The 26,679-nt window shown below is 41.1% G+C and overlaps 1 protein-coding gene across 2 annotated transcripts in view; it reads right to left on the reverse strand.

Annotated features, from left to right (window-relative positions):
- Nucleotides 1–13,216, reverse strand: part of mark4a (MAP/microtubule affinity-regulating kinase 4a) — a 46,865-nt gene extending 33,649 nt beyond the window's left edge. Inside the window, exons 1-2 of one of the 2 annotated variants that reach the window (XM_072676043.1) lie at nt 12,406–13,216; nt 1,366–1,563 (exon numbers count right to left, since the gene is read on the reverse strand). In XM_072676043.1, coding sequence (XP_072532144.1) covers nt 1,366–1,563; nt 12,406–12,456 — 249 coding nt within the window. In that variant the 5' untranslated portion in view covers nt 12,457–13,216. The remainder of the gene's footprint in view (nt 1–1,365; nt 1,564–12,405) is intronic. The other variant, XM_072676051.1, reaches the window with a different exon arrangement.
- Between the last annotated feature and the right edge of the window lie 13,463 nt (nt 13,217–26,679).

Here is a 26,679-nt window from a genome sequence, read left to right on the forward strand (position 1 = left end):
AGCCTTTTCTCACTACGGCGAATGCTGTGCTTTTACACATAAATAATGAAGGCTTCTCTTTACACCAGTACCGCGTGCTGCGTGCTGTCCGGTGACACAAATCTGTCAGACTGTGAGGGCAGTCAGGCGTGCTCCCTGAAGGGTCTGATTCAGCTATGCTTCTTCTCTTCCCACCTCTCTCTCTACCGATTAACCAACACATCCCCTCTGAACTATCTTTGCTTACATCACAAATTCTAAGAAGTCAGATAACACCCTCAATGATCAAAAACAAATGGTGTCCCTTTATATGAATTACCTTTGACTTTGGTGGAGAAACTGCAGTGTGGGCTCTTCTAAAATCAAAGGTATTAAAAGAATGCATCCTGCTTTTGATGGAGTAAATGTTTTCACTGCCCAGGGAAGACTTTCTACTAGATTTTGGAGCATTGCTGTGAGGATTTGATTGCATTCAGCAACAGTGAGTGTTAGCGAGGTTAGGATGTTAGATGATCACCACCCCACCTCATTACCAACTCCTCAACTCATCCCAAAAGTACTGGATGATGCATCATCTTCATTCCAGAGAACACAGTTTCGCTGCTCCACAGCTCATTGCTGGGCGGCTTATTACCCCTCTAGCCCACACCTGGCATTAGGCATGGAGCCAATAGGTTAATGTTAGGTTAATCTGCTCTAGACAGTCCTATTCTATTGGTAGTGGTCCTCTACAGGCACTAAACAAGCTGTGTGAGTGAATTTGCACATCTGTGTCAGCAACTTCAAGTAGCTGAATGCATTGATTAGAAGGGGTGTCTATTTACAGAGTGTAAATAAAATGCAACTGTAATTCATTATATATAAATCCTAGTGCTAGTGCAAGGCTTATGGTCCTAATCTTTGGAACTCTCTCTTCCTGATGACCCGGGGGATCTTGTTGATCTCTGTACATTTAAGAGACGCTACAATTTCATTTAAAATTTACAGCAAAACAATACTTTTCATGTACATTTCTGCAGATATCAAGACATACATTCAATGATTTCTTTATTTAGAAACCTGGATCAGCATTACAAATATAAATAACACTGATATAAATGTTACAAATGCAGTAAAAATAATTAAATATAGATATTTGAGTGCAGTAGTCCAGTGCCAACTGAACACTCATGAAATATGAGTGTGAAATATCTGTCAAATCTCAACGTCTGTTGATGTTTGTTTCTGCCAATATCAATATGATTCTGCTCTGATTTCACATCTCTAGTAGTATCAGACTTAATGCATAATGTTTAAATCCCAAAGTGAGAAAAATTACCTGTGTGTCATTCAATTTTGTTTGTTATAAGTGTTTCATAGATGTGATAAAAAAAAAAGAGTTCTCACCTCTCGGCCAGTGAGGACGTGGCGGGCCAGTTTCACTTTAGCAAAGTTGCCCTTGCCGATGGTCTTGAGGAGCCGGTAGTTTCCAATGTGCGGCTGATCGTCCGAGCAGGAGGCCATGGAGTTTCGGCAGCGGGCGCCGAGGGAGCGGCTCGACACACTCGTGCCCTTATCCGAACGGCTCGCCGCCAGAGACGCATGCTGCACAGGACAGAATAGGAGTCTGAGTTAGCGCTGAGGTAGTATAATCTAAACTGTAAGAATGGGAATCAGAATTAAAACAAGCTTGAAAGAATGAGAATAAAATCTAAAATTAAAAAATACAAAAAAAACAGGCCTGGATTTATAAATGTTTTCCAAAGAAGATGTCTAATAATGTCTAGACTATTAGAAGTTAGAGCGTGGATAAGGATTATTAGGTGCAGGTAAACATTGTGACAGGAGTGGCAGAAGGCAACACATCCAGCACTCTTGTTTGTGAGTGGAGTTCTGTTAGTGTGAGGTGTGGGAGTCTCATATGAACACAGACTAAATGTAAAAAGAAAGAATCTTCAAATAAAGGCAAGCTCTGATTGATGAATTCCAATGTTAACTTTTACGGAAGAAACTGCTCCATGCAACTGCTACATTTCACACAGACTGTGTCAAAATAAAAGTCACTAATATAAACATACAAAACTAATCTTGAATCCAGAACTTTCAGAAGGTCTACAGACATTTTTTCTCATGAAACTGGTTCCACCAACTGGAAATCAAAAGATGATTGACAGATAAAAACTGTCACTTCCGAATTATGATGTGGGTTAACCTTCAGTTTTGGTCCTGAAGTCTGAGGTCTGACCATTCGAGGCAAGGACTCCACAAGACCACAAGAAGGTGTGGTCCTGTGGTCTCTGACACTAAGACATTAGCAGCAGATCCTTTAAGTCCTATAAGTTGTGGGGTGGGGCCTTCATGGATCACATCAATGAGCCTTTGGTGACCCTGTCACTAGTTTACCGGTTGTCCTTTCTTGAAGCACTTTTGGTAGGTACTGACCACTGAATAGCAGGAACACCCCACAAGACCCCACAAGAAGCTCTGACTCCATCGTCTAGCCATCACAACCCTTACGTTTGCCCATTTTCCTGCTTTTAACACATGACCTTCAAAAAGATTCCACTGCAGATGAAGGCACAATGTTTTGTCAGTGGTACTACAGTTATGGTTGATCAGTGTATTCACAAATTCTGTTTAGCTACTTTCACCATGGACTGTATATATTTTCTTGTGTTTTTTATTGTATTTCACTTAAACTCACTTTCACTTTCACAAAACAGTCATATTTATTATACCACATGTTATTTAAGGATGTACTTATCTTGTATGTGTAACATTCTTGGCAAAATAATGTGATTCTTATTCTGATCATTTACATTTTTTACTGTGTAGCTTATCAATATGTACATTTTAAACCTCACTCATACATTTTTGAACCATTATACTATTTACATTTCCTTACTGACTGAAGACAACATCAAAATACAACAAAACACACCTGAAGATTCATCACTTTAGTATGAAATGTAAAGATTTGATTACTTTAGTCAAAGGCAATTTAGTCAAGGTCCACATGTCTACTCTACTAAAATATGACAGTTAAGATTGTAACTTTAATAAAATGTTTAAACATCATAATTTTGTAGAGCAACAGAAAATGTTCTTTTTGAGAAACAACAGTTTTTTATTCTGAAGTTAAGAAATAAAGCACATTTAAGAAGATTTTATTTCCTAAGACATCTTGGTGGCTCCGACCCCAGAAGGGCTAGAACAGATTGGGACGTTTCATCATTTAGTGTGGGCTATAGCCCTGGAGATTGCATTAGCCAACTACTGGGATACTCTCCCTTCTTCGAGCTTGGGATTTAACAGCACAACAGCAGTAGCTATCAAAAGAATGAACATGTGAGCAATTGGGCTGTAGCTGCAACTCTTCCGACAACACAGTCATGAGGTGGTTTCATAGTTATTTTGTTTGACGTAAGTCCTAAACAAACATAAAAAGCATACAGTATAGTAGATGAGACGGAACAGCCCGTAAACATTCAGATCTACTTATACACTGTATTTTACTCATTTATAGGTCACATCAGCTAGAATAGTTAACATCTAACACAGTAGTTTACGTCTAACCAACATCTGCTTTAAAATGTCTGATACATTCACTAGGAGTAGTTTACACCTTGGCTAACCTCAACTACAGTAGTTTACATCTCTGCTAACATCAACTACAGTATTTTTCATTGTAGCTAACATCTACTAGAGTAGTTTATATCTCTGCTAACATCAACTAGTATAGTTTACATCTCTGCTAAACCCAACTACAGTAGTTTATATCTCTGCTAACATCAACTAGTATAGTTTGAATCTCTGCTAAACTCAACTACAGTAGTTTATATCTCTGCTAACATCAACTAGAGAAGTTTACATCTAGCTAACATTAAGTACAGTAGTTTCAATTTCTGCTAACATCAACTGGAGTAGTTTACATCTCTCATAATCTCAACTACAGTAGTTTATATCTATGCTAACATCAACTAAAGTAATTTACATCTCTGCTAACATCAACTAGAGAAGTTTACATCTAGCTAACATCATAGTCCTCATAGCAGCTCAGCTAACCTCGACTGCAGTAGTTTGCATCTCTGCTAACATCACCTAGAGAATTTTACATCTCAGCTAACCTCAACTACAGTAGTTTACATTGGTGCTAACATTAACTAGAGATGTTTACATCTAGCTTACATCATAGTCCTTAGTAGTTTACATCTCTGCCAACCTCGACTAGAGTAGTTTACATTGTTGCTAACATCAACTATAGAACTTTACATCTCGGCTAAACCCAACTACAGCAGTTTACATTGTTGTGAACATCTACTAGAATAGTTCACATCTCTGCTAACATCACCTAGAGTAGCTTTCATCTCTGCTAACATCACCTAGAGTAGCTTTCATCTCTGCTAACCTAAATTAGAGTAGTTTACATTGGTGATAACATTAACTAGAGATGTTTACATCCTGCTAACCTCAACTACAGTAGTTTCAATTTCTGCTAACATCAACTACAGTAGTTTATATCTCTGATAACATCAACTACAGAGGTTTACATCCTGCTAACATCTGCTAAAGCAGTTTACATCTAGCTAACATCATAGTCCTTATAGCATTTCTGCTAACATCAACTTGGTGTGGACATATTTCAAAGTGTAAAATATCTGCACACTTCAATGCAATACAATATTTACAATGGGCAGCACTGTGATGCACTGAGTTACAGCATGATGTCCAGCTGGCTTGGCTTTCTCTGCATTTCTTAGTAGAGATTGGCTTAAAGCCAGAAAGCGATCAAGTGATCTAGATATTGATCTCTCCCACACAGACTACTGTTTGTGCTAATCGTATTTAAGTATCAGGATAGTATTTAAGAGTGACGTGTTCTATTGATAAAGACAGATATGAGGGCTACATAATTAGCCTGATATGGGAATTGTGGGCCATTTTTCTCTGATATTTTACATGCCAATAAACAAATATGAATATTAGATCAGGATTCAATCTACCTGGGTCAGAATAACAGGGAAATATAACATTTACTTCAGTTAGAAATGCAGTAAAATAGAAATCTAGTGAATAGAAATATAGTATATAGAAATACACAGAAGTGCAGCTATTCAGCATCCAAGCAATCTAAACACCTCAACAACGTCTGGAGGTTAATAAATACATCATCAAATATCAGCTCCAAATATTGGCCAAATCTAATCATGCTCATGTTTTTTAAGCAATTATTCGCTGATGCTAATATGATTCCTATTTCACTGCACATCTCCAAATGCTTGCTCTAATTTGTTACATTAAAGAAAAGAAATGCAGCATGATTCTTTACAATCACACATTTTCTTTTTTTAATTGGGAACATTTCTATTTGTACCTGAAGTCTCCACTTTGTGGGCTAAAATACCTTTAGAAAGTACAACTGCACACTTCCAATTTCTTCAGAGTTGCAATCTAACATTTGCTCTTACTGACACTGACATACTGACACACTGACATAATTAATAAATTAAAATATATTATAAATAATATTAGAATGTATATTATTATTACTATTATAATTATACTATTAAAATTTTTTATATTAGGAAATTGAATGGAGAGCTATACTGAAAGTAAGAGGTGACTGCAACTCAAATTTAAAATACAAAGTATAAAATACAGTTCACGCTCCTAAACAATTCTTCACGTAAGGTTTCGGCTTCATCTTTGCTAGCATCACAGGAGCTATCAAGGAGTTCCCGTGGCTAACAGCTGAGCTTCTATGTTCTATAAAAAAGGCATGCTATTCAGCCACTAAATATTAACGCCCCTTTTTTCTCCCAATTTGGAACTGCCAATTAACCCATCCATTCGTAAAATTTGTTCCTTTCGGCATTACCTACCACTACCAGCCACCGCCTCTTTTCAAACTGACGCCAATGTGGCATTGCCGACATGCTCAGAGGAAAACGCTGGGTCCCCAGCTCCATCACACCAGATAACAGACGCATGTGCCATCCAACATCACTATAAGAGTGAAGAGGGCTGAGAGCGCCATCCACCCACCCGTAGAGACGGCACGGCCAATCGTGTTCTCTCAGACTTGCACATGGTGGCGGATGGCAAAGTGGCACTGGCTCAGAATTTGAAATGATGACGCCTGGGCCATAGTGGCGGCACATTAGATCGCTGAGCCATTCGGAGCCCCAGTTTGTAGGCTTTTTATTTTTCTTCAAGACTGCAGCCATGTCCTCCTGTGGCCACATTCAGCCATTTCTTCAGAAATCACCTCAGATCTCCTCCCTTCTCATTTTGTGTGAACAGAGAGATCACCCCAAATATTTATGAGATCAGTTACCTCGCTAATCCGCCACTGAAAATCCGCCTCCCTCACTGCTATCGTCCATTTTTCCTTCCTATTTATGAGGAATGTCCAGATGGATTGATGTAAAAGCTGCAAGAATTCCAATCTGGCTGTTGCACTGCTGCTTGTATCAGATGTATCAGATTTCAGTGCACATATAAAAGTGGGCCAAATCGGAACTGAAACCGTCAGATTCTGTGTTTTAGCCCTTCACACTACTGCACAGATAACAGGATTTGTGCCACTCACACCTGCCTCACCTGTGTGAATGAAGCCTTAGTGTTTTCCTCCAAGCAAGTTCAGCTGTCCAATGACATTGCATTAGCGTAAGTTTAAAAGAATTGGGCTTAAAGTGACTATGAGGAAGAGCATTGTTCTCACCCTCCCAGCACTGGTAGCATGGTGTGATAGCATGGGGGGAGTCCTAGCTAGTGGGCGCGAACTAAAAATGATGAAACTGTGGAGAAAATAGGGTAGAAATCCAAACAATTGAATCATCTATATAACTTATAGCTTCAGTGCATCACACCTATCAATAAACACACACACATACTCAGCTGTTTAAAGCAATCTGGCTAAATGATGATTGACAAAGTGACGTAGGTTTGGTAGTTAAGGCCTGACGGAGCAGAGAGAGGACGTACCGGAATGCACTGACATGAACAGCACTTTCTGAATTAGACCTAAATGGACAGTGCTTTGTTGTGGATTATACAGGATTGGATCTACATGACTGGCTTTATGACATTAGCATTAAAATAGGACAAAGCATGGGCAGAAATACTTTCACTGGAGATACACAAACACACACACACACAGATGTGTGGATGAAGTCCTCTGTAACAAACAGTGTTCAGCAGGTAAATTACCATGCTGATCGACCCCTGGTTTGACTGTGGCACTATTTAGCATATACACACAGTTAACAGTTAGACAGAAACAGTTGACCATCATAGAGAGGTCAGTGTGTGTGCGTCTCTGTGTTTGAGTGTGTATGTGTAAGTCTCTATGGTAATCCAGGATTAACATCTTCCGTCACTGAGGTTGTAGTTCAGCCCAGTCTGAGATAAAAACAAATCAAATCAAACAAAAATTAACATTTGGAATCCGCACATCCGTGTGTGCGCGTGTGAGATTGTGAGAGTGTATGCGTGCTGGTGTGTAGACATTCATATCTCTGCAACACGGTTTTCGAGGAAGGGTGGCCTCACACTGCATAAGAATACACACACACACATACACATACACAATCCCCTCCATCTGTGCAACACTACACATGATCATGTGATCACAGAATAAAAACTGGGAGAAAGCGAGAAAGGGAGAGGGGGAGAGAGGGAGTTCAGACTGTTAGAAAGGAGGAAGAAAGAGAAGGAAATGATCAGAGAGAAAGAGACAGAGAGAGAGAGACAGAGAGAGAGAGAGAGAGAGAGAGAGAGAGAGAGAGAGAGAGAGAGAGAGAGAGAGAGAGAATCTAATTATCTAATATCTGGCTGAATGTAATTGGATTAAGTGGTCTATGTTTACCGTCCTTACCCACTCGCTCCTGTACTGCTCATACTGCACTCCAGACTCTGCCCTATCACAATGCTAACCCTGCCAGAAAACATACTCAACTAAACCTTAAACCTATGCAACCCCCAAACGTCCAGTCAATACACTGAAAGCCAATGTCCTTACAGGGAAAACATTAAAACCGCCTGAAGTGGGCGACAGAGGATGACTTAGAGCTAGGGGTGCGAGTATTCGTACCAAACTGTAACAGTACGGACCTTCAGTGCAAGTTGTCATAAGGAGAATAGATGATATGCTAAAACTACAGGTGAAGCATTCACGCTGCATACAAGTTTAACATTTGAACTTTTTATATTTTCTAACTTAGAATTTCTCGGTGGGTCGAACATGCTATGTGGAACAAACTTGCAGAACTAAATTATATGATGCTTGATGCATTTGTTGCTTTCCTGTTGTACCGAACCGGAGGTGCAAACTGCTACCGTGTGACCTATCTCAGGGCATTTGTGAACAGGATTGAATAGTAGTCTATTGTAGAGCTGGACCATTTAGTGTTTGTGGGGCCGATCGCCTCTCAGCGTGATAATTCGATTACCGTTACCGTTCGAGGGTGGGACATGGATGCCACGTTAACCATTCGAGGCAAACTTGCTAACGCATGATTGTGCAGAACTTTTGTAATGTTCCTGCATCATCTCTCAAGATGAAATGTTCTTTACTTTACTTTTTGGAATCAAACACATGGAAACACAACGGAAAACGGCTGCTTAGCTAGCGCTAAAACTCCACCACTTTGGACGCAAGTCTTTTAGCTCTTTGACTGCTGCTGCTGTACTTTTGGTAGTGGTTAAATGTGGTCTGCACTGCTGGTGTGGTTAGCTGTGCAGTGTTCTGATACTCACTGTACTGGGCTGAGGTGTCCGGTTACTGGTAAAAATCTTTACTCTTCTTTAGTTTTACACATTCAACCAATATTTGAGTTTGAGTCAGATACAACACTGTCTTTACTGGGCTTGTTTGGCCATGCAGTCAATAACCTAGAAAATTACTATGACATATCTATAACATATAATACTAATACATACATTATATATTTGACCTCATTTGACAGCATTAGCTAGTGCTATCTAGCGACAGACTTGTTCTCAGTAATGTGCTTGAGCAGATCTCCACATTGGGGGAAGCTTCCCCCACTAACACCACAATATCGTTGACCTTACTCCACTCACAGTGAAACCAGCAAGCTGATTGTCTATTTTTGTTGAAGGGTCGGGACTTCATGCATAAACGGACACCATCTTAAGCATTATGAGAACTCCCATTCATAACGTCATTGCAACAAGTCAGTTGGTGAATTTTTTTCCCGCCAAGATAGTCCACTATCAACTCTGAGTGGCATTATCGAAAAGTGAAAGTGTTTAGAGCCACAGCAACTCAGCCACGAAGTGGCAGACCACGTAAAGTAGCTGAGGCACATAATGAATAAGGTCTCTAAACACGCTGCTGACTCAATAACTGCAGATTTTCAAACCTGCTGTTAGAGCTGAAAAAGAGGGGGTCTAACTCTATATTAATGCCTATGAAGTAAGAATGGAATGTCAAAAGCTCCTGTAGGTGTAATGTGTAGATGTCCCAATACTGTTGTTCATTTAGTGTACATGTTTTGTCAAATATAGTCATACACACAAATAAAAGATTTACACTCCCATTCGGTTGAATAGGATTTCTGTTAGTATTCCGTAAAGCTTGTCCAACCTGGCAACAGTATTTGCAAAAGAACGCATTTGAAGGCAAAGTATGAACAGATCAATTCAGAGGAGCGTCTGAGTATCAGACAGAGTGTTCGAGAATGTTTAGGACTAAGCCCTGCAGAGTGTCCAAGTCATAATCTCTATATACTACACTGCACCACCTCAGTGGCTTGCTGGCTCTAACACACCTGATTCAGCACATGAAGGGCCTGCTAAGCTAATGAGGTGACTCCTGGGGGGGGGGGGGAGGTTTACAGCAGAGCTGCATTTGGGAACCACCACCACACTCCTCTACTAATTCACCAGCTACGCCACCAAATGCTGCAGCCCTGGAAAATTATCACCATCATCACCATTCCAGATAAATAAGCACTGTTAAACTAATCAGGCAAAAGACTTTCAAATAGTTCCAGTTTTTGTTTTTAACAATGTTCTGGATTACTTGAGCTATCTGCCCCATTTTATTAACAAAAGGCCTTGAATCTTTACACAAACGCTAATAATCCCAGCTTTTTTTGGAGTGAAAGAAACATAAAGAGAGCATCAGGGATATTCCAGTATGCATTAATTACTGATATTACATTGGTGAAATTACAATATACAGATATATTTGTGATTTTACAATAAGTATTCAAAGGTGATTTTAAAGCAAGTAATGATATCAAGTAATAATATTATAGGATGTATTAAGTGGTGACATTACAATATGTATTTAGTGGTGATATTACAGTTTGTATTCACTGGTAATATTACAGTATGCATTCACTGGTGATATTACAGTATGCATTCACTGGTGATACTACAGTTTGCATTCAGTAGTGATATTACCGAATGTATTCATTGGTGATATTACCGGATGTATTCATTGGTGATATTACTGTATGTATTCACTGGTGATATTACAGTTTGTATTCACTGGTGATATTACAGTTTGTATTCAGTGGTGGAATTACAGTATGTATTCACTGGCAATATTGCAGTATGTATTCACTGGTAATATTACAGTATGTATTCACTGGTGATATTACAGTACATTGCTAATATTATAGTATGTATTTACTGGTGATATTAGTTTGTATTCAGTGGTGATGTTACAGTATGTATTCATAGGCAATACTATAGTTTGTACTCAGTGGTGATATTACAGCATGTATTCACTGGTGATTACTGCAGGCTGTATTCAGTGGTGATATTACAGTATGTATTCACTGGTGATACTACAGTTTGTATTCAATTGTGATATTACAGTATGTGTTCACTGGTGATTTTGGCATGTTTATGCATGTGATATGTATGTGTATGTATGTATGCATTTAAAATATATACGTGTAGTATGTGAGCATAGAGGGGACCTTGGAGGGGAGTGGGTCTGGGACGCCAGACTTCACTGTTGAGCCTTCCAGAGGTGTCACAGGCTTAATTCAGCCAACGCTGACGAAGGTCGGTGCCTACCTGATGACCCCTGTGAAGAGCTTGCGAGGTAGTGGGTAACCCCAATTATTGGGTGCCAGATTTTTTTGTCTTGCAGCCTGCATTATTTTTCCTGTCACAGTGGTGTTAACACAGCTAATATACACTGGTAATATTACAGTATGTATTGAATGGTGATCTCACAGTTCATATTTGCTGGTGCTATTACAGTATGTGTTTACTGGTGACACTACAGTTAGTATGTACTGTCAATGGTTCTGCATGTATTCATGATGCTATTACAATATGTTTAATTGATAATTAGTGACACCACATTTTGTATTCAGTGGTGATTTTGCAGTATGGATAGTATGGATGTTACAGGCACAGGCATTTTACAGTTACATGCATTTTTAGTGATGCTACAAGAGAACGTAGCACTAAAAATAATGTGTAGGTACAGTTGCATTTGCTACTAAACCTTTTGAATGTAATATGCACATTCTGTCCAGCATTCCAACATGCATGAACACACTGAAATTATTCATTTGTTTGTTTATTTACTTATGTGTTTATTTACTTAGCCAGTTATCGTGGCTAATGAGCTTTGCCAGTCCAGCAAAATCCAGGCCCATGATGATGGTATGGGGGGGGGGGGGTGACTGAATGTGACGTCATTCCGTATAAGAACTGAGGCGTTGTTTTTCCCCCCACTCCACCCGTATTCCGATAAAAACGACGACAAACCAAACCCGATCTAGAACGGCGGACAGCTTAAGTTATCCAATCCTCGAGCAGGAGAGGCGGGTGAGGGCGCTCTAGAACCCCGGGCGGATAAGATTTCCCGCGGCCAATCCAGCGAGGCAAGGGAGAGCGCGACTACCCAATCCCAGCGCAGCAGGGCGGATCATGACGGAATACAGGCGTGAAAGAATCCAAGCAAAATAAATAACGCCTCGGTGGCGGCGCAGAGCGCATGCGTAGCAGCAGCAACGGCGGCGGCGTCAGGAGCCGCTGCGCTGATCTCTACACTATGCGGATGGATGGCTGCTCTACCTCCGTCGTTTACACGTTCAAGGGGAAAAACGGTCGGTTGCGTTTTGGCCAACGCTACCCCGGCGAACGTTACTGTATAACTACCCCCTCCCTGCACAATCCCCCCACCCACCTCGATACCGTCCTGCATTTAGCCAGATGAGAGAGCCAGGGCCTGCTAACAGGGAAAAAAAATGAAGAAAGAGACCACATACACACACACAAAATGGAAAATGCATGCAAATAAAAGGATGCAACGGTGCATGGGTGCATGCAAAATGCACACACGGTTTGCAAATAAACACTGCAACGAATGCACGTGAGAGCCGGCTAAAAATGCTTTAATAAGCACGCATATCATAATGCATACGAAATGAATGGCGGTTGACTTACGTGATCCGAGCTCCGGTCAGTGGCCGACGGCAAAGCTGACCGCGAGGACATTTTTTAATTATTTATTTATTTTCCCTGAGATTCCAAACGAATAACGAGAGAAATGTTGTTGTTTTTTCTCCTGCGTTTTTTTGTACGTTTAATCTCCTTCTCGCGCACACAGCATCAGACGGAGGGCCGTGGTGGTGTTGATGGTGTTTGTGGTGGTAGTGGTGGTGGTGCTGCTGCTGCTGCAATTGAGCCGCGCGCTAACCACAACCCTCGGGCCCCCGTGCTGCTGCTGCTGCTGCTGCTGCTGCTACTGCTGCTGCAATCGCGCGCGCTAACCGGCCACGCCGCGCCCGCCTGGGGAAGCCCCGCGCGCCCTCATGGCGGCACGTCTCTGCGGATCTCGCGCACAGAGGATGCTCGGTCAAGGCAGCCGCGTCTTCATCGTCGTCGTATTCGTGGTGGTGGTGCTGTTGGTGGCGGCGGTGGTGGTGGTCGTCGTCGTCGTCGTCGTTCCCGTTCCCGTCGTCCTCCCGGCGCGCGTGCACACACGAGCAGTGATCTAGAAGCGGACCGGCGGCGCGCGCGCCAGCGCTAACAAACGGCGAGGATGCTGCTGCAGCTGCCCTCCGCCTCGAGCCTCATGTCCGCGAGAGAAAACAAACACAACCCCCCTAGCAGCAGCGGCAGCCCCCACCTCCCATAGCAAATCATGAATCTCTACACTCCGCGGTGCCTCGCGCTAGCTCTCTCTCTCTCTCTCTCTCGCTTTCTCCGTGTATGTGTGTGTGTATGTGTGTGTTAGAGAGAGAGAGAGAGATAGAACACAACGGAAGCTTGGACCGGATGACGAAAACCTGAACGGTTCGCGTGCTAAAGCCCTCCTTCCCCACCTCTCCTCCTCCTCCTCCCTCACTCCGTTATTCCAGCTGCAGGTTCCGCGAGGTGCGCCAACCACTGCTCGCCCGTGTGAGATTAAAAGGCCCTGAATTCACGTGCAGTATTAGAGAACTGTCAGTGTATGAACACCTCACTATAACCGGTGTGACAGACAAATGTCCACATCCACCCATATCATATATTTAATTTCATTTTTTAAAATAAATTATTTGTGATTATTTTTACACTCTTGAATTTTACATCGTTGTCTCTACCATACGTTTTTTACAGCACTAAAATGATCAGACCAACACAAGTTCAGTAAAGAACAGTACATAGAAAAAATGATGGGTTAAAACAACCTGATTTAGTTCATTTTCACAGCCGAGGCCTGGGTTATACAAACCGGATTCCAAAAAAGTTGGGACACTAAACAAATTGTGAATAAAAACTGAATGCAATGATGTGAGATGGCAAATGTCAATATTTTATTCGTAATAGAACATTCAAGATTCAAGATTCAAGATTCAAAGCTTTATTGTCATATGCACAGTAAGGAAACTAGTTTCCCTGTACAATGAAATTCTTACTTTGCTGCCCACATTGGATGTCATAGAATAAAAAGTATAAATATAAATAGACAAATAACAAGGATCAAAAATTAAACATGCAGAGAATATATAAAATAAAATATAAAATGTAAACAATTTAGAATTATACAGGCATAGATGACAGATCAAAAGTTTAATCTGAGTAAATGTAACAAGGCATCCCCCCTTCTTCTTACAACACTCAACAGACGTCTGGGTACAGAGGAGACCAGTTTCTCAGGTTTAGAAATAGGAACGCTCTCCCATTCATGTCTAATACAGGCCTCTAACTGTTCAATCGTCTTGGGCCTTCTTTGTCGCACCTTCCTCTTTATGATGCGCCAAATGTTCTCTATAGGTGAAAGATCTGGACTGCAGGCTGGCCATTTCAGTACCCGGATCCTTCTCCTACGTAGCCATGATGTTGTGATTGCTGCAGAATGTGGTCTGGCATTATCTTGTTGAAAAATGCAAGGTCTTCCCTGAAAGAGATGACGTCTAGATGGGAGCATATGTTGTTCTAGAACCTGAACATAGTTCTCTGCATTAATGGTGCCTTTCCAGACATGCAAGCTGCCCATGCCACAAGCACTTATGCAACCCCATACCATCAGTGATGCAGGCTTCTGAACGGAGCGTTGACAACTTGGGTTATCCTTGTCCTCTCTGGTCCGGATGACATGGCGTCCCAGTGTTCCATAAAGAACTTCAAATCGTGACTCATCTGACCACAGAACAGTCTTCCATTTTGCCACACTCCATTTTAAAAGACCCCTGGCCCAGTGCAAACGTCTGAGCTTTTGGAGCTTGCTTAGAAATGGCTTCCTCTTTGCACTGTAGAGTTTCAGCTGGCAACGGCTTATGGCACGGTGGATTGTTATCACTGACAATGATTTCTAGAAGTATTCCTGAGCCCATTCTGTTATTTCCTTGACAGTGGCATTCCTGTTTGAGGTGCAGTGACGTTTAAGGGCCCGGAGATCATGAGCATCCAGTAGAGTTTTACGGCCTTGACCCTTATACACAGCGATTGTTCCAGATTCTCTGAATCTTTTGATGATGTTAAGCACGGTTGATGATGATAACTTAAAAGTCTTTGCTATTTTACGCTGGGTAACACCATTCTGGTATTGCTGCACTATCTTTCTGCGCAACAATGGTGGAATTGGTGATCCTCTTACCATCGCGGCTTCAGAGAGACACTGACACTCTGAGAAGCTCTTTTTATACCCAATCATGTTGTCAATTGACCTAATTAGTGTTAATTGGTCTTCCAGCTGTTCGTTATATGCTCAATTTCCTTTTTCCAGACACTTATTGCTAGTTGTCCCAACTTTTTTGGGATTTGTTGACGCCATGAAATTTTGAATCAACATATTTCTCCTTTAAAATGTTACATTTACTCAGATTAAACTTTTGATCTGTCATCTATGTTCTATTACGAATAAAATATTGACATTTGCCATCATACATGTTAAGTCAGCCACCAGCTCTTTTCAAACTGCTCTTTTTCATCACCGCATCACTAGGCAGCCAACACGCTCATACATCGGCCAACTGATGCATATGCCGGCCATCATCACCTTGAGAGGGCATGGCTCTCTCAGGCTCCGGGATTTGAAGTCACCATGCTCGGGTCACTAGGCTGCACAATAACTCCCTAAAAATGAACCAATGTGTTAATAGCCCTTCCTGATTAACAAATCAAACCCAAATAGGGCTTTAGACTGGTAAACTTTTAATGCATTTTTACATAATTTGTTAATGTAAAAAAAGTACTTTGATTGTAGATAATATAAAAAAATTGTTACAGAATTACAGAAGCTCCAAGTGGCTCTGCAGACTGAGACACTGACATTATGTCCTGAGGATTGTGACTTCGAATCCCAGGTCATGCTGTTTTGCCATCGCAGCCGGAGCCTGAGAGAGCACAATTGGTCATGCTATCAGTCGTACTTGTAAATGTAGGTAATGTTGTTCTGATTCCCATGCAGGCCCAGGCAAACACATGGGCGGTCCAAAAAAATTCCACTAGTGTTCTTCTGATTTAGTTCAGAAAGTCTAGTCTATTTACTTTAAAATGCTAGTAAAATCCATGCATTGTTTTAGGATGTGCATAATGCTGCATGAATGATTTTACTATTTATAATATTGTTCAGTTTGTAGTTCTATAGATGCAAACTATAGTCCATGTGTTTCCCTAAATACTGGTACAAGTCAATCATTCACAGCAGTGCTGCTGGAGTGCTTAAACACTCACAAAACACTTTGAGCCACTCCTTCCTAGTTGGTCCATCTTGTAGATGTAAAATCATCAGTGGTCACAGGATGCTGCCCACAGGACGCTGCTGGCTGGATATTTCAGGTGGGTAGACTATTCTCAGTCCAGCAGCACTGCTCTGTCTGATCTATTCATAACATCGCAACACACTCTACCAACCATGTTATTGTTGCTATAGTGCTGAGAATGAGTGCTGACCCACCACCCAAATAATACCTGATCTGTGGTGGTCCTGACCATGGGAGAACAGAGTGAAAGGAGGCTAACAAAGCATGCAGGGAAACAGATTGTCTACAGTCTGTAATTATAAACCTACAAGGTCATAGTAAGTGGAGCTGATAAAATGGACAATAAGGGTAGAAACAAGGAACTGGTGTTAATGTTATGCCTGATTGGTGTAACTCATATCAAATGAAAGTCACTCTGAAGCCGGATAGGTAGATGGCGCTCTTTCCTCTTGTCCAGCACAGGTGTCTGCTAGCTGGTGCAGTGGAGCTGGGGACCTGGCACTTTCTTCTGAGCGTGTCAGCTACATATATCAGTGCAGTCCTTACCCTCCTTGTGTCTGGAGCATTGCTAGTGCTAGAAGGAGTTACAAACAGGTGGTCAAATGGCCAAAAAAAAACATTGTGGGGTATTTTGGGACAAGTTTCTGGCAAATACATGGATGGCTATCTGACTACTTTAATTTAAGCAGCTTAAGCAGCTGCCAGGTGCACATAGACCATGAAGTGTGTTGTGCACAAAAACATGAGCAAATGTCCAACTACTATCGAGTTCATAATAAACCTTAACCCAAGTGAAACATTCTCCCATCCTATTCACCCTTCTGCAACCGTACTAAGACATTCCAATGCCATAACTCTCTTGAGAAGTTCTACTACTCCACATGCACCATTTTCCCTCAACTCTCTTCAGTAATTTCTCATGTCTCATGTAATTTACCCTTTCCCATCCTTTTCCTACTGGAAAGTTATACCACCACCATACCGCCATATTCCGTCTTACTCTGCATGAATTGTGAATTCAGCCTCAAATTGTTGTTATAATGCAAGTGTGTTGGCTGCCGGTCTAAGTAGTTTTAGTTGGTGGTTAACAGAGTGAACCCTGTGTCACTCAACAACCCAGTATGAATGTCCTCTGTTTAACTATATGACAATAATGCAGACTTGAAAAGTCTAAACATAAAAAAATAAACATGCTGAGTATTACAAAAACATCCATGCACCCATACATCTATCCATCCATCCATCCATCCATTATTCCTGGTTAGGGTTGTGGTGAGTCTGGAGCCTACCTAGAATTATTACAAGGCAGAAATACGTCCTGGACAGGGCCAATTTACCATGTGTATTTGGGAGGTGGGAGAAAATCAAAGCACCTGGAAAAATGGCCACAAGGAGAACACACTGCAGACAGTGGACAGAGTGAGGATCTTTCATGGTAAAACATTCAAACAAAATTCTAATAAAAAGTCACAGAACATCCAGGTGTGTACTGTATAGTTGTATATAGCTGTATAGTGTATAATGTAAAGTTGGTGGGTATATGGCATTTCGGTACATGGAACTGACATATTCTGAGCGTTAAAAATGGTTGTGTCCTCCATCAAAAGCAATTCCGGCACCAAAATAGAGCTGTAAACCTTGCGCAAAGCCTGAAACTGCAATGTTATACTTGATGTATTATGTTTATGGTCCTAAACTATACACACACCCTGCCCACTAGCAAAAGCCTTAGACAAAGCCAGTGAAATGGTGAAACATCACAGCAACTTCAGGAGAATACGGTACGAAGGGGAGCTCATGCAGTGGGGAAAAAAAGCATTTAGTCAGCCACTGATTGTGCAAGTTCTCCTACTTAGAAAGATAAGAGAGGTCTGTAATTTTCTTCATAGGTACACTTCAGCTATGAAAGACAAAATCCTGGAAATCACATTGTAGGATTTTAAAGAATTTATTTGTAAATTATGGTGGAAAATAAGTATTTGGTTGATAAAAATAAAAAGTTCAACTCAATACTTTGTAACATGACCTTTGTTGGCCAGGTCAAACGTTTCCTGTAAGTCTTCACCAGGTTTGCACACACTGTAGCTGGTATTTTGGCCCATTCCTCCATGCAGATCTCCTCTAGAGCAGTGATGTTTTGGGGCTGTCGCTGGGCAACACTTCACCTCTCTACACAACTTTTCTATGGGGTTGAGGTCTAAAGACTGGCTAAGCCACTCCAGGACCTTGAAATGCTTTTTACAGAGCCACTCCTTCATTGCCGGAGCAGTGTGTTTGGGGTCATTGTCATGCTGGAAGACCTAGCCACGTTTCATCTTCAATGCTCTCACTGATGGAATCAGAATCAGAATCAGAATCTCTTTATTTCACCAAGTATGTTACACATACAAGGAATTTGTCTTGGTGAGAGCAACACGTATGACAAGTAACAAAAAAACACAGAACACAGTCTTAAACTAAAGGAAAATGACACTAAACAATAAATAGGGTAGGGGATAAATTAAAAAAGTAAAAAGTACTAAAGGTAATAAAGTGCTGAAAATATATTTACAGAAAAGAACATCTGTACAGGTGTGCAAATAGTCATAGTGCAACTAGGCAGAGTGCAAAATAGCTGTTCAGTCCGGTTTGGTACAGTTCAGTTGTATGTTTTGAGGTTTACAGTGGGAGGTGTCCACTGTGATTGAGGAGTGCTACAGCTCTGGGGAAGAAGCTGTTAGCATGACGTGTTGTGCTGGTTTTGATGGACCGCAGTCTTCTACCCGAGGGGAGTGTCTGGAAGAGGAGGTGTCCAGGATGTGAGGGGTCAGATGTAATCTTGCCAGCCCGCTTCCTCACCCTGCTGGTGTAGATCTGCTGAAGTGATGGCAGGTTACATCCGATGATCCTCTCTGCTGTCCTGATGATGTGCTGGAGTTTGGCTCTTTCTTGTGAGGTGGAGGAACTAAACCAGATAGTTATGGAGGCTGTGATAATGGACTCGATGATCGCTGTGTAGAACTGGATCATCAGGGTCTGTGGCAGGTTGAATTTCTTGAGCTGTCTCAAGAAGAACATTCTTTGTTGAGCTTTCTTGATGATGGAGATGGTGTTTTTCTCCCATTTCAAGTCTCTGGAAATGGTGGTGCCCAGGAACTTGAGTGACTCCACTATTGATACTGCAGTGTTGTTGATGTGGAGGGGGGGAAGGGTGGGTGGATTGCGTCGGAAGTCCACCACCATCTCTACAGTCTTTTCTGTGTTTAGCAGCAGGTGGTTGTTGCTGCACCAGGACACCAGCTGCTCAATTTCCTTTCTGTAAGCAGACTCATCCCCGTTGGCTATGAGGCCCACCAGAGTGGAGTCATCTGCAAATTTCAGGATCTTTACAGCTGGATCTTTGGAGACACAGTCATTAGTGTAGAGGCTGAAGAGAAGGGGTGAAAGAACACAACCCTGAGGGACTCCAGTACTGAGTGTCCGGAGGTCTGAAGTGTGCTTCCCCAGCCGCACCTGCTGTCTCCTGTCTGTCAGAAAATCCACGATCCACCGACACATGGAGTCTGGCACTGACAGCTGGGAGAGTTTGGCCTGAAGAAGCTGCGGCACAACAGTGTTAAAGGCCAAGCTAAAGTCCACAAACAAAACCCTAGCATAGTTTCCATGGCTGTCGAGATGTTGCAGGATAAAGTGCAGGGTCAGGTTGACCACATCATCGACAGACCTGTTTGCTCGGTACGCAAACTGCAAGGGGTCCAGCAGGGGATCTGTGATGGACTTCAGGTGGACTAGGATCAGGCGTTCAAAGACCTTCATGACTACAGAGGTCAGGGCGACAGGCCTGTAGTCATTCAGTCCGGTGATGGTGGATTTCTTGGGAACTGGAATGATGGTGGAGGTTTTGAAGCAGGCTGGAACAGAGCAAAGTTCCAGTGATCTGTTAAAAATGTCTGTAAACACTGGAGCTAGTTGGTCACAGCAGTGTTTTAGGGTGGATGGAGAGACTGAGACTGAGAAGGAGGTTTTGGATTAAAATCTCACTATACATGGGCCCGTTCATTCTTCCCTTAACATGGATCAGTCGTCCTGTCCCCTTTGCAGAAAAACAGCCCAAAGCATGATGTTTCCACCCCCATGCTTCACAGAAGGTATGGTGTTTTTGGGATGCAACTCATCATTCTTCTTCCTCTAGTTCTATTTTGGTTTCATCTGACCACATGATATTCTCCCAATCCTCTTCTGGATCATCCATATGCTCTCCGGCAAACTTCAGACGGACCTGGACAAGTACTGGCTTAAGCAGGGGGACATGCCTGGCACTGCAGCAGTTGAGTCCTTCTCGGCGTAGTGTGTTACTGATGGTAGCCTTTGTTACTTTGGTCCCAGCTCAGGTCATTCATCAGGTCCCTCCATGTAGTTCTGGGATTTTTGTTCACCGTTCTCATGATCATTTTGACCCCACGGGATGAGGGAGATTATCAATGGTCTTGTATGTCTTCCATATTCTTCGATATTCTGCTCCCACAGTTGATTTATTCACACCAACCTTGCCTATTGTAGATTCACTCTTCCCAGGACTAACCACCAGTCAGAAGGGAAAGTGAGAGCGAGTGGGAGCAAGGATAAAAGCTAACCAGCTACAATCTTTACTGTTTGCTAACAGCACATCATGCTGAGAGGATACAATGAGAGGACACAAGGAGACTATCCAGTAAGACTCTGGAATAATTAAAAGTGTTACAGTAATTGCTTCTGTCACAGTGTTAAAATAATGCTAGAAACATATTGTCGCTGTCAGAACAAAAAACTTGTTCCATTTTTGTCCTTTTTTTAAATTTCTGGAATAATTTTAATTTGACATGTTGTCTGTTAGATCATGTCAAAATTTCATGATGAATGGACCAATAGAAATGTTCCAAAATGACTTGGAATATATATATTTTTACATTGACTTCCATTATTCTTATATATATTTCCATTTCCATTAGAAAATAAGGTTTTGTTGTGCATTTGTTCTGCTGCTTCTGCGTTGGTGCTGAATATGTGCACAAGATTTATTTTTTTTTTATTTAACTTTTTTTCATTGTCCTAATGGCTCTTATCTCATTAAAATGTACAGCACATACATGTTAACATACAGTGACAACTCATTAAAAACATAAATATGTTACAATAAGCAAGCTCAAAAAGTTCATATGAGTACAAAAAAAACTAGGCTTTACGTCCACAGCTTAATTGTTTAACATCAGTCTAACTTCCAGATGAATCTGTTTATAGTGAACTGAAATACAACTGTAAACTCACTGTCCATGGCAAAGGGCTATCTAGCAGTTACCCAAATTTTCAGAAATATGTTCAGCAAGATGCTAAAAATCACATAGCTAGTTTGCATAAACTAATCAACGATAAGTCCAAATATTTGTGCACACCCCTTCTAATGAATGCATTCGTCTACTTTAAAGTCATACTATGTAGCACTAGCATTTGTACCTTTAAATAACAGCTTCATCATGTTAAAAGCGACTTCATGCTGACGCTCTAATGACTGTACTAGGGAGAATAGTGTCCAGAAAAACGTGTCCTTTAATGCTGGCTCACAGCGTGAGTCCCACTTCCCGACTGCAGGGGGAGCCCAGTTAATATGAAACACCAATTTTCCTTAGTATTGCTGTATGTTGCACCCAGATGACACAGATGTGCAGCTCCACACACACAGCTTGTGTAGTCCCTGTAGAGAAGCGTTGCTAATAGAATAAGACTCTCTGGAGGAGATAAACTATTGGCACCATGCCTAATGCTAGGCGTGGTCTAGAGGGAGTTTGAAGCCCCCAGCATGTGTTCTCTGGAATGATGGTGCTCCATCCAATACTTTTGGGAAGAGGTGGATTGGTGATCATCCAACGTCCTGATCCTACCAATGCTCTTGTCGCTGAATGCAATCAAATCCTCAGCGGTGTTCCAACATCTATTAGAAAGCCTTCCCTAGAAAGTAGAGACAGATACTTTAACAAAAGCAGGATAAAATATTTTAAGCAGGTGTCCCAATACTTTTGTTAATGAAGTGTACATCTGATGAGTGAAAAAAATATGACTAGCTGGCTGTCCGATTGCAGCAGAGTAAATTGTAAATTAGAATCCAAAATGAGGATATCTGTTTAGTCTTTATGTTTGTATTTATTGTGAAAGTTGGCAAGTTATTTCAAAATAAACAAATTTAATGTGGAGGTCAGAATGGTGTAATCCCACTGGCCGCCGCTAGATGGAAACCACTATCCAGAGCCAGAGTTTTAGAGAGTGATTCCAAAGTCCCAGTGTTAACTGTGAGGACTTTAGACCAGTGGTTTAAAGAACCACATAAAGCTGTATCTCTCAGTACTGTTTATTTTTTACACTGTTTAATACTTAAAAAAATGTATTCACTGAAAATAATTTACATAATAATTTACAACTAATTATCATAAGTCCTTGATGATGGCTGAATGGTGTGCTTTCCCTAGGTAGATTTTCTTTGGAGGGGTGAGGGACAGCGGTCATTGTCCCAGCTAATCCAGCTAATACGCTTTTACCCTATCATGATATGCAACACTAGTAAAGCTGTGTACACATCAACGAGAATGCAAGATTCACAACACTGAATGCAACACTGCCCCTTCACTATAAAGCATGCATAAAGCATAGTTATGGCCACTGCAGGCATTAATCATTTTTCATACTTCATGTCTGACATTTTGGCACAGCTCATTTGAACCTTTCTAGCAAAATAGCAATACAAATGACACATTTACAGAACACTGTTGATGATGCCCCTTTAAAATTGGCTTTTGGTTTTGTTAAAGGATTTAAGCAGGGGTTTGGATTTGGTGAACAAGTGGGCTAGCCAACATAGGTAGGCGTATGTAAGTCCCTTGTGCGGTTAGAACAGCTCTGACCCATCAAGGCATGGGCTCCACAAGACCTCTGAAGGTGTCCTGTAGTATTTGGTGCCAAAACAATACCAGTAGATCCTGTAAGTTGCAAGTCTTTATAATCACATCAGTGAGATCGGACATGCGGTTTTACACACACCTCAGTTTATATCACAATACCTACATTTAGAGTTTTATTAATATTCAACCCTAATGAGAGACTGTAACACACACCTTAGTTTATATCACAATGCCTACATTTAGAGTGTTATTAATATTCAACCCTAATGAGAGACTGTAACACACCTCAGATTATATCACAATACCTGCATTTAGAATGTTATTAATATTCAACCCTAATGAGAGACTGTAACACACATCTCTGTGTATATCACAATACCTAGAGACTATCACAATACCTAGAGACTGTAACACACCTCAGTTTATATCCCAATACCTACATTTAGCATGTTATTAATATTCAACCCTAATTAGAGGCACCTCATTTTATATCACACCTCATTTTATATCACAATACCTACATTTAGAGTGTTATTAATATTCAATCCTAATGACAGACCGTAACTCACACCTCAGTTTATATCACAATACCTACAATTTAGAGTGTTATTAATATTAACCCTAATGAAGGACTGTAACACACACCTCAGTGTATATCACAATACCTACATTTAGAGTGTTATTAATATTAACCCTAATGACAGACCATAACTCACACCTCAGTTTATATCACAATACCTACATTTAGAGTGTTATTAATATTAACCCTAATGACAGACCGTAACTCACACCTCAGTTTATATCACAATACCTACATTTAGAGTGTTATTAATATTAACCCTAATGACAGACCATAACTCACACCTCAGTTTATATCACAATACCTACATTTAGAGTGTTATTAATATTAACCCTAATGACAGACCGTAACTCACACCTCAGTTTATATCACAATACCTACATTTAGAGTGTTATTAATATTAACCCTAATGACAGACCGTAACTCACACCTCAGTTTATATCACAATACCTAAATTTAGAGTGTTATTAATATTCAACCCTAATGAGAGACTGTAACACACATCTGTAACACACCTCGGTTTATAGCACAATACCTACATTTAGAGTGTTATTAATATTCAACCCTAATGACAGACCGTAACTCACACCTCAGTGTATATCACAATACCTACATTTAGAATGTTATTAATATTCAACTTTAATGAGATACTGTAACACACACCTCAGTTTATATCACAATACCTGCATTTAGAATGTTATTAATATTCAACTCTAATGAGAGACCTTAACTCACACCTCAGATTATATCACAATACCCACATTTAGAGTGTTATTAATATTCAACCCTAATGAGAGACTGTAGCTCACACCTCAGTTTATATCACAATACCTACATTTAGAGTGTTATTAATATTAACCCTAATGACAGACCATAACTCACACCTCAGTTTATATCACAGTACCTACGTTTAGAGTGTTATTAATATTCAACCCTAATGAGAGACCGTAACTCACACCTCAGATTATATCACAATACATAAATTTAGAGTGTTATTAATATTCAAGCCTAATGAGAGACTGTAACACACACCTCAGTTTATATCACAATACCTACAATTTAGAGTGTTATTAATATTCAACCCTAATGAGAGACTGTAACACACACCTCAGTGTATATCACAATACCTAAATTTAGAGTGTTATTAATATTAACCCTAATGACAGACCATAACTCACACCTCAGTTTATATCACAATACCTACATTTAGAGTGTTATTAATATTAACCCTAATGACAGACCATAACTCACACCTCAGTTTATATCACAATACCTACATTTAGAGTTATTAATATTAACCCTAATGACAGACCGTAACTCACACCTCAGTTTATATCACAATACCTACATTTAGAGTGATATTAATATTCAACCCTAATGAGAGACTGTAACACACACCTCAGTTTATATCACAATACCTACATTTAGAGTGTTATTAATATTCAATTAATATTTAATATTTCAGTTCGACTAACTGGAGCAGCATTTCACCACTAGGGGTTAAAATCTCATCAGGATACAATCCAATCCAAAATTAAGTGATTACCTGGATCAGGTGTACTGGGAGCAGGGCAAACGTTAAAAAGGGCAGGGCCAGGGTTGAGAAATACTATTGTTGCAAGATCCCGAAAACACAGACGTCTGAATTTAGTAGGTAATTTAAGTACGTTTTGAAGCGAGTCACTGAGGAAATGCTTCAGTTCAGTGTCGAATGCTATAAAAATGAATGGAGGAGTAGTTTAGTCTATTTGCTAAGTTTTTGCCAAGTCCCAGTTCCAGTTGTAAAGAACACATAAACTGCCAGCTCCTCAGTTTAAACAAAACCAACATATTTGGTTTGAGGAAAAGACTGTGTAAATATGATGTTTTGCCAAACTATCATATTAATCTGTTTAAACTGGGTGTGGAAAATCCATGTTTGCTGCGGCATCAACTCACGCCAAGCTCTCCAGCACGCAGAATGACGAACAGCATCCGGAGGCACCATTGGTACATATGTGCTGCGGGTAGGCCAGGACCCTGTTGTGTTTCTGTGCCTGTTTGTGTTTGGATGGCGTGTGTGTGTCTGTGTGTGTATAGGTGGGTCTGTTGTCTTGAGTTTGCCCCGTGTCAGACCTTTGCCGCCCCTTGCCTTTTCCTGCGACGCCTCTTCCTGATTGGCCGGTCCGGTGGAGCGGGGCTCCATTTGCGTAAACAGGCGGCGCTGGGCATTGCGGAGGGTCACAGGTCACGCCTCCCGCTGCTGTGCGTCAGCCCCCTGCTCTATTGTTTCCCTCACTCTCTCTCTCGCTCATTCTCCGAATCCTCCCCTCAGCGGTCAGGCTAAAGCGCTTCCCGCCCCACACTGCCCAGGAGACGTAAATTATCTGATCTTCAGCGCCACAGACGTGTTCTTGGCCCAGGCTGAGTGAACAGAAGGTACATTTCGTGGCACGTGTGCTTGTTTGTTTGCTGGAAGACGCACACATGTGCACTCGCATGGTGTTTGAGGGCCAAAGCTCACATACACAAAATATACTGTGTGTATTTGTATACAATATATAATGCATATGTATACAGTCACAGAGCAGTTCATTACACCATACTGATATCAGGCAGGGCCTTCATTTGCTCAGCCTAGATTCCACAATCTAGATTTTTCAGGATCTCGTTTCTGCTGTGAATCGCTTGTTGTACCACATCCTAAGGAAGTTCTATTGGACTCAGATCCAGTGACTGGGAAGGCCACTGAAGAACGCAATGAACACAATGTCATGTTCATGAAATCAGCCTAAGAGACTTGCTTTGTGACATGGTGCATTACCATGCTGGAAGTGGCCATCAAAAGATGGGTAAATTATGGCCATGAAGGGATACACACGGTCAGCAACAGTACTCAAATAGTCTGTAGCATTCAAGCGATGATTGATTGATTTTAACAGGCGCAAAGTGTGCCAAGATAACCTTTCCCACATTACAGCACCTTCACCTGCCTGCACTGTTGACACAAGGGTAGATTGGGTCCATGGATTCATGCTGTTGGAGCCATCTCGGAACCTACCAT

Source organism: Salminus brasiliensis, chromosome 1 (genome assembly GCF_030463535.1).
Source record: "Salminus brasiliensis chromosome 1, fSalBra1.hap2, whole genome shotgun sequence".
Classification (NCBI taxonomy): Eukaryota; Metazoa; Chordata; class Actinopteri; order Characiformes; family Bryconidae; genus Salminus; species Salminus brasiliensis.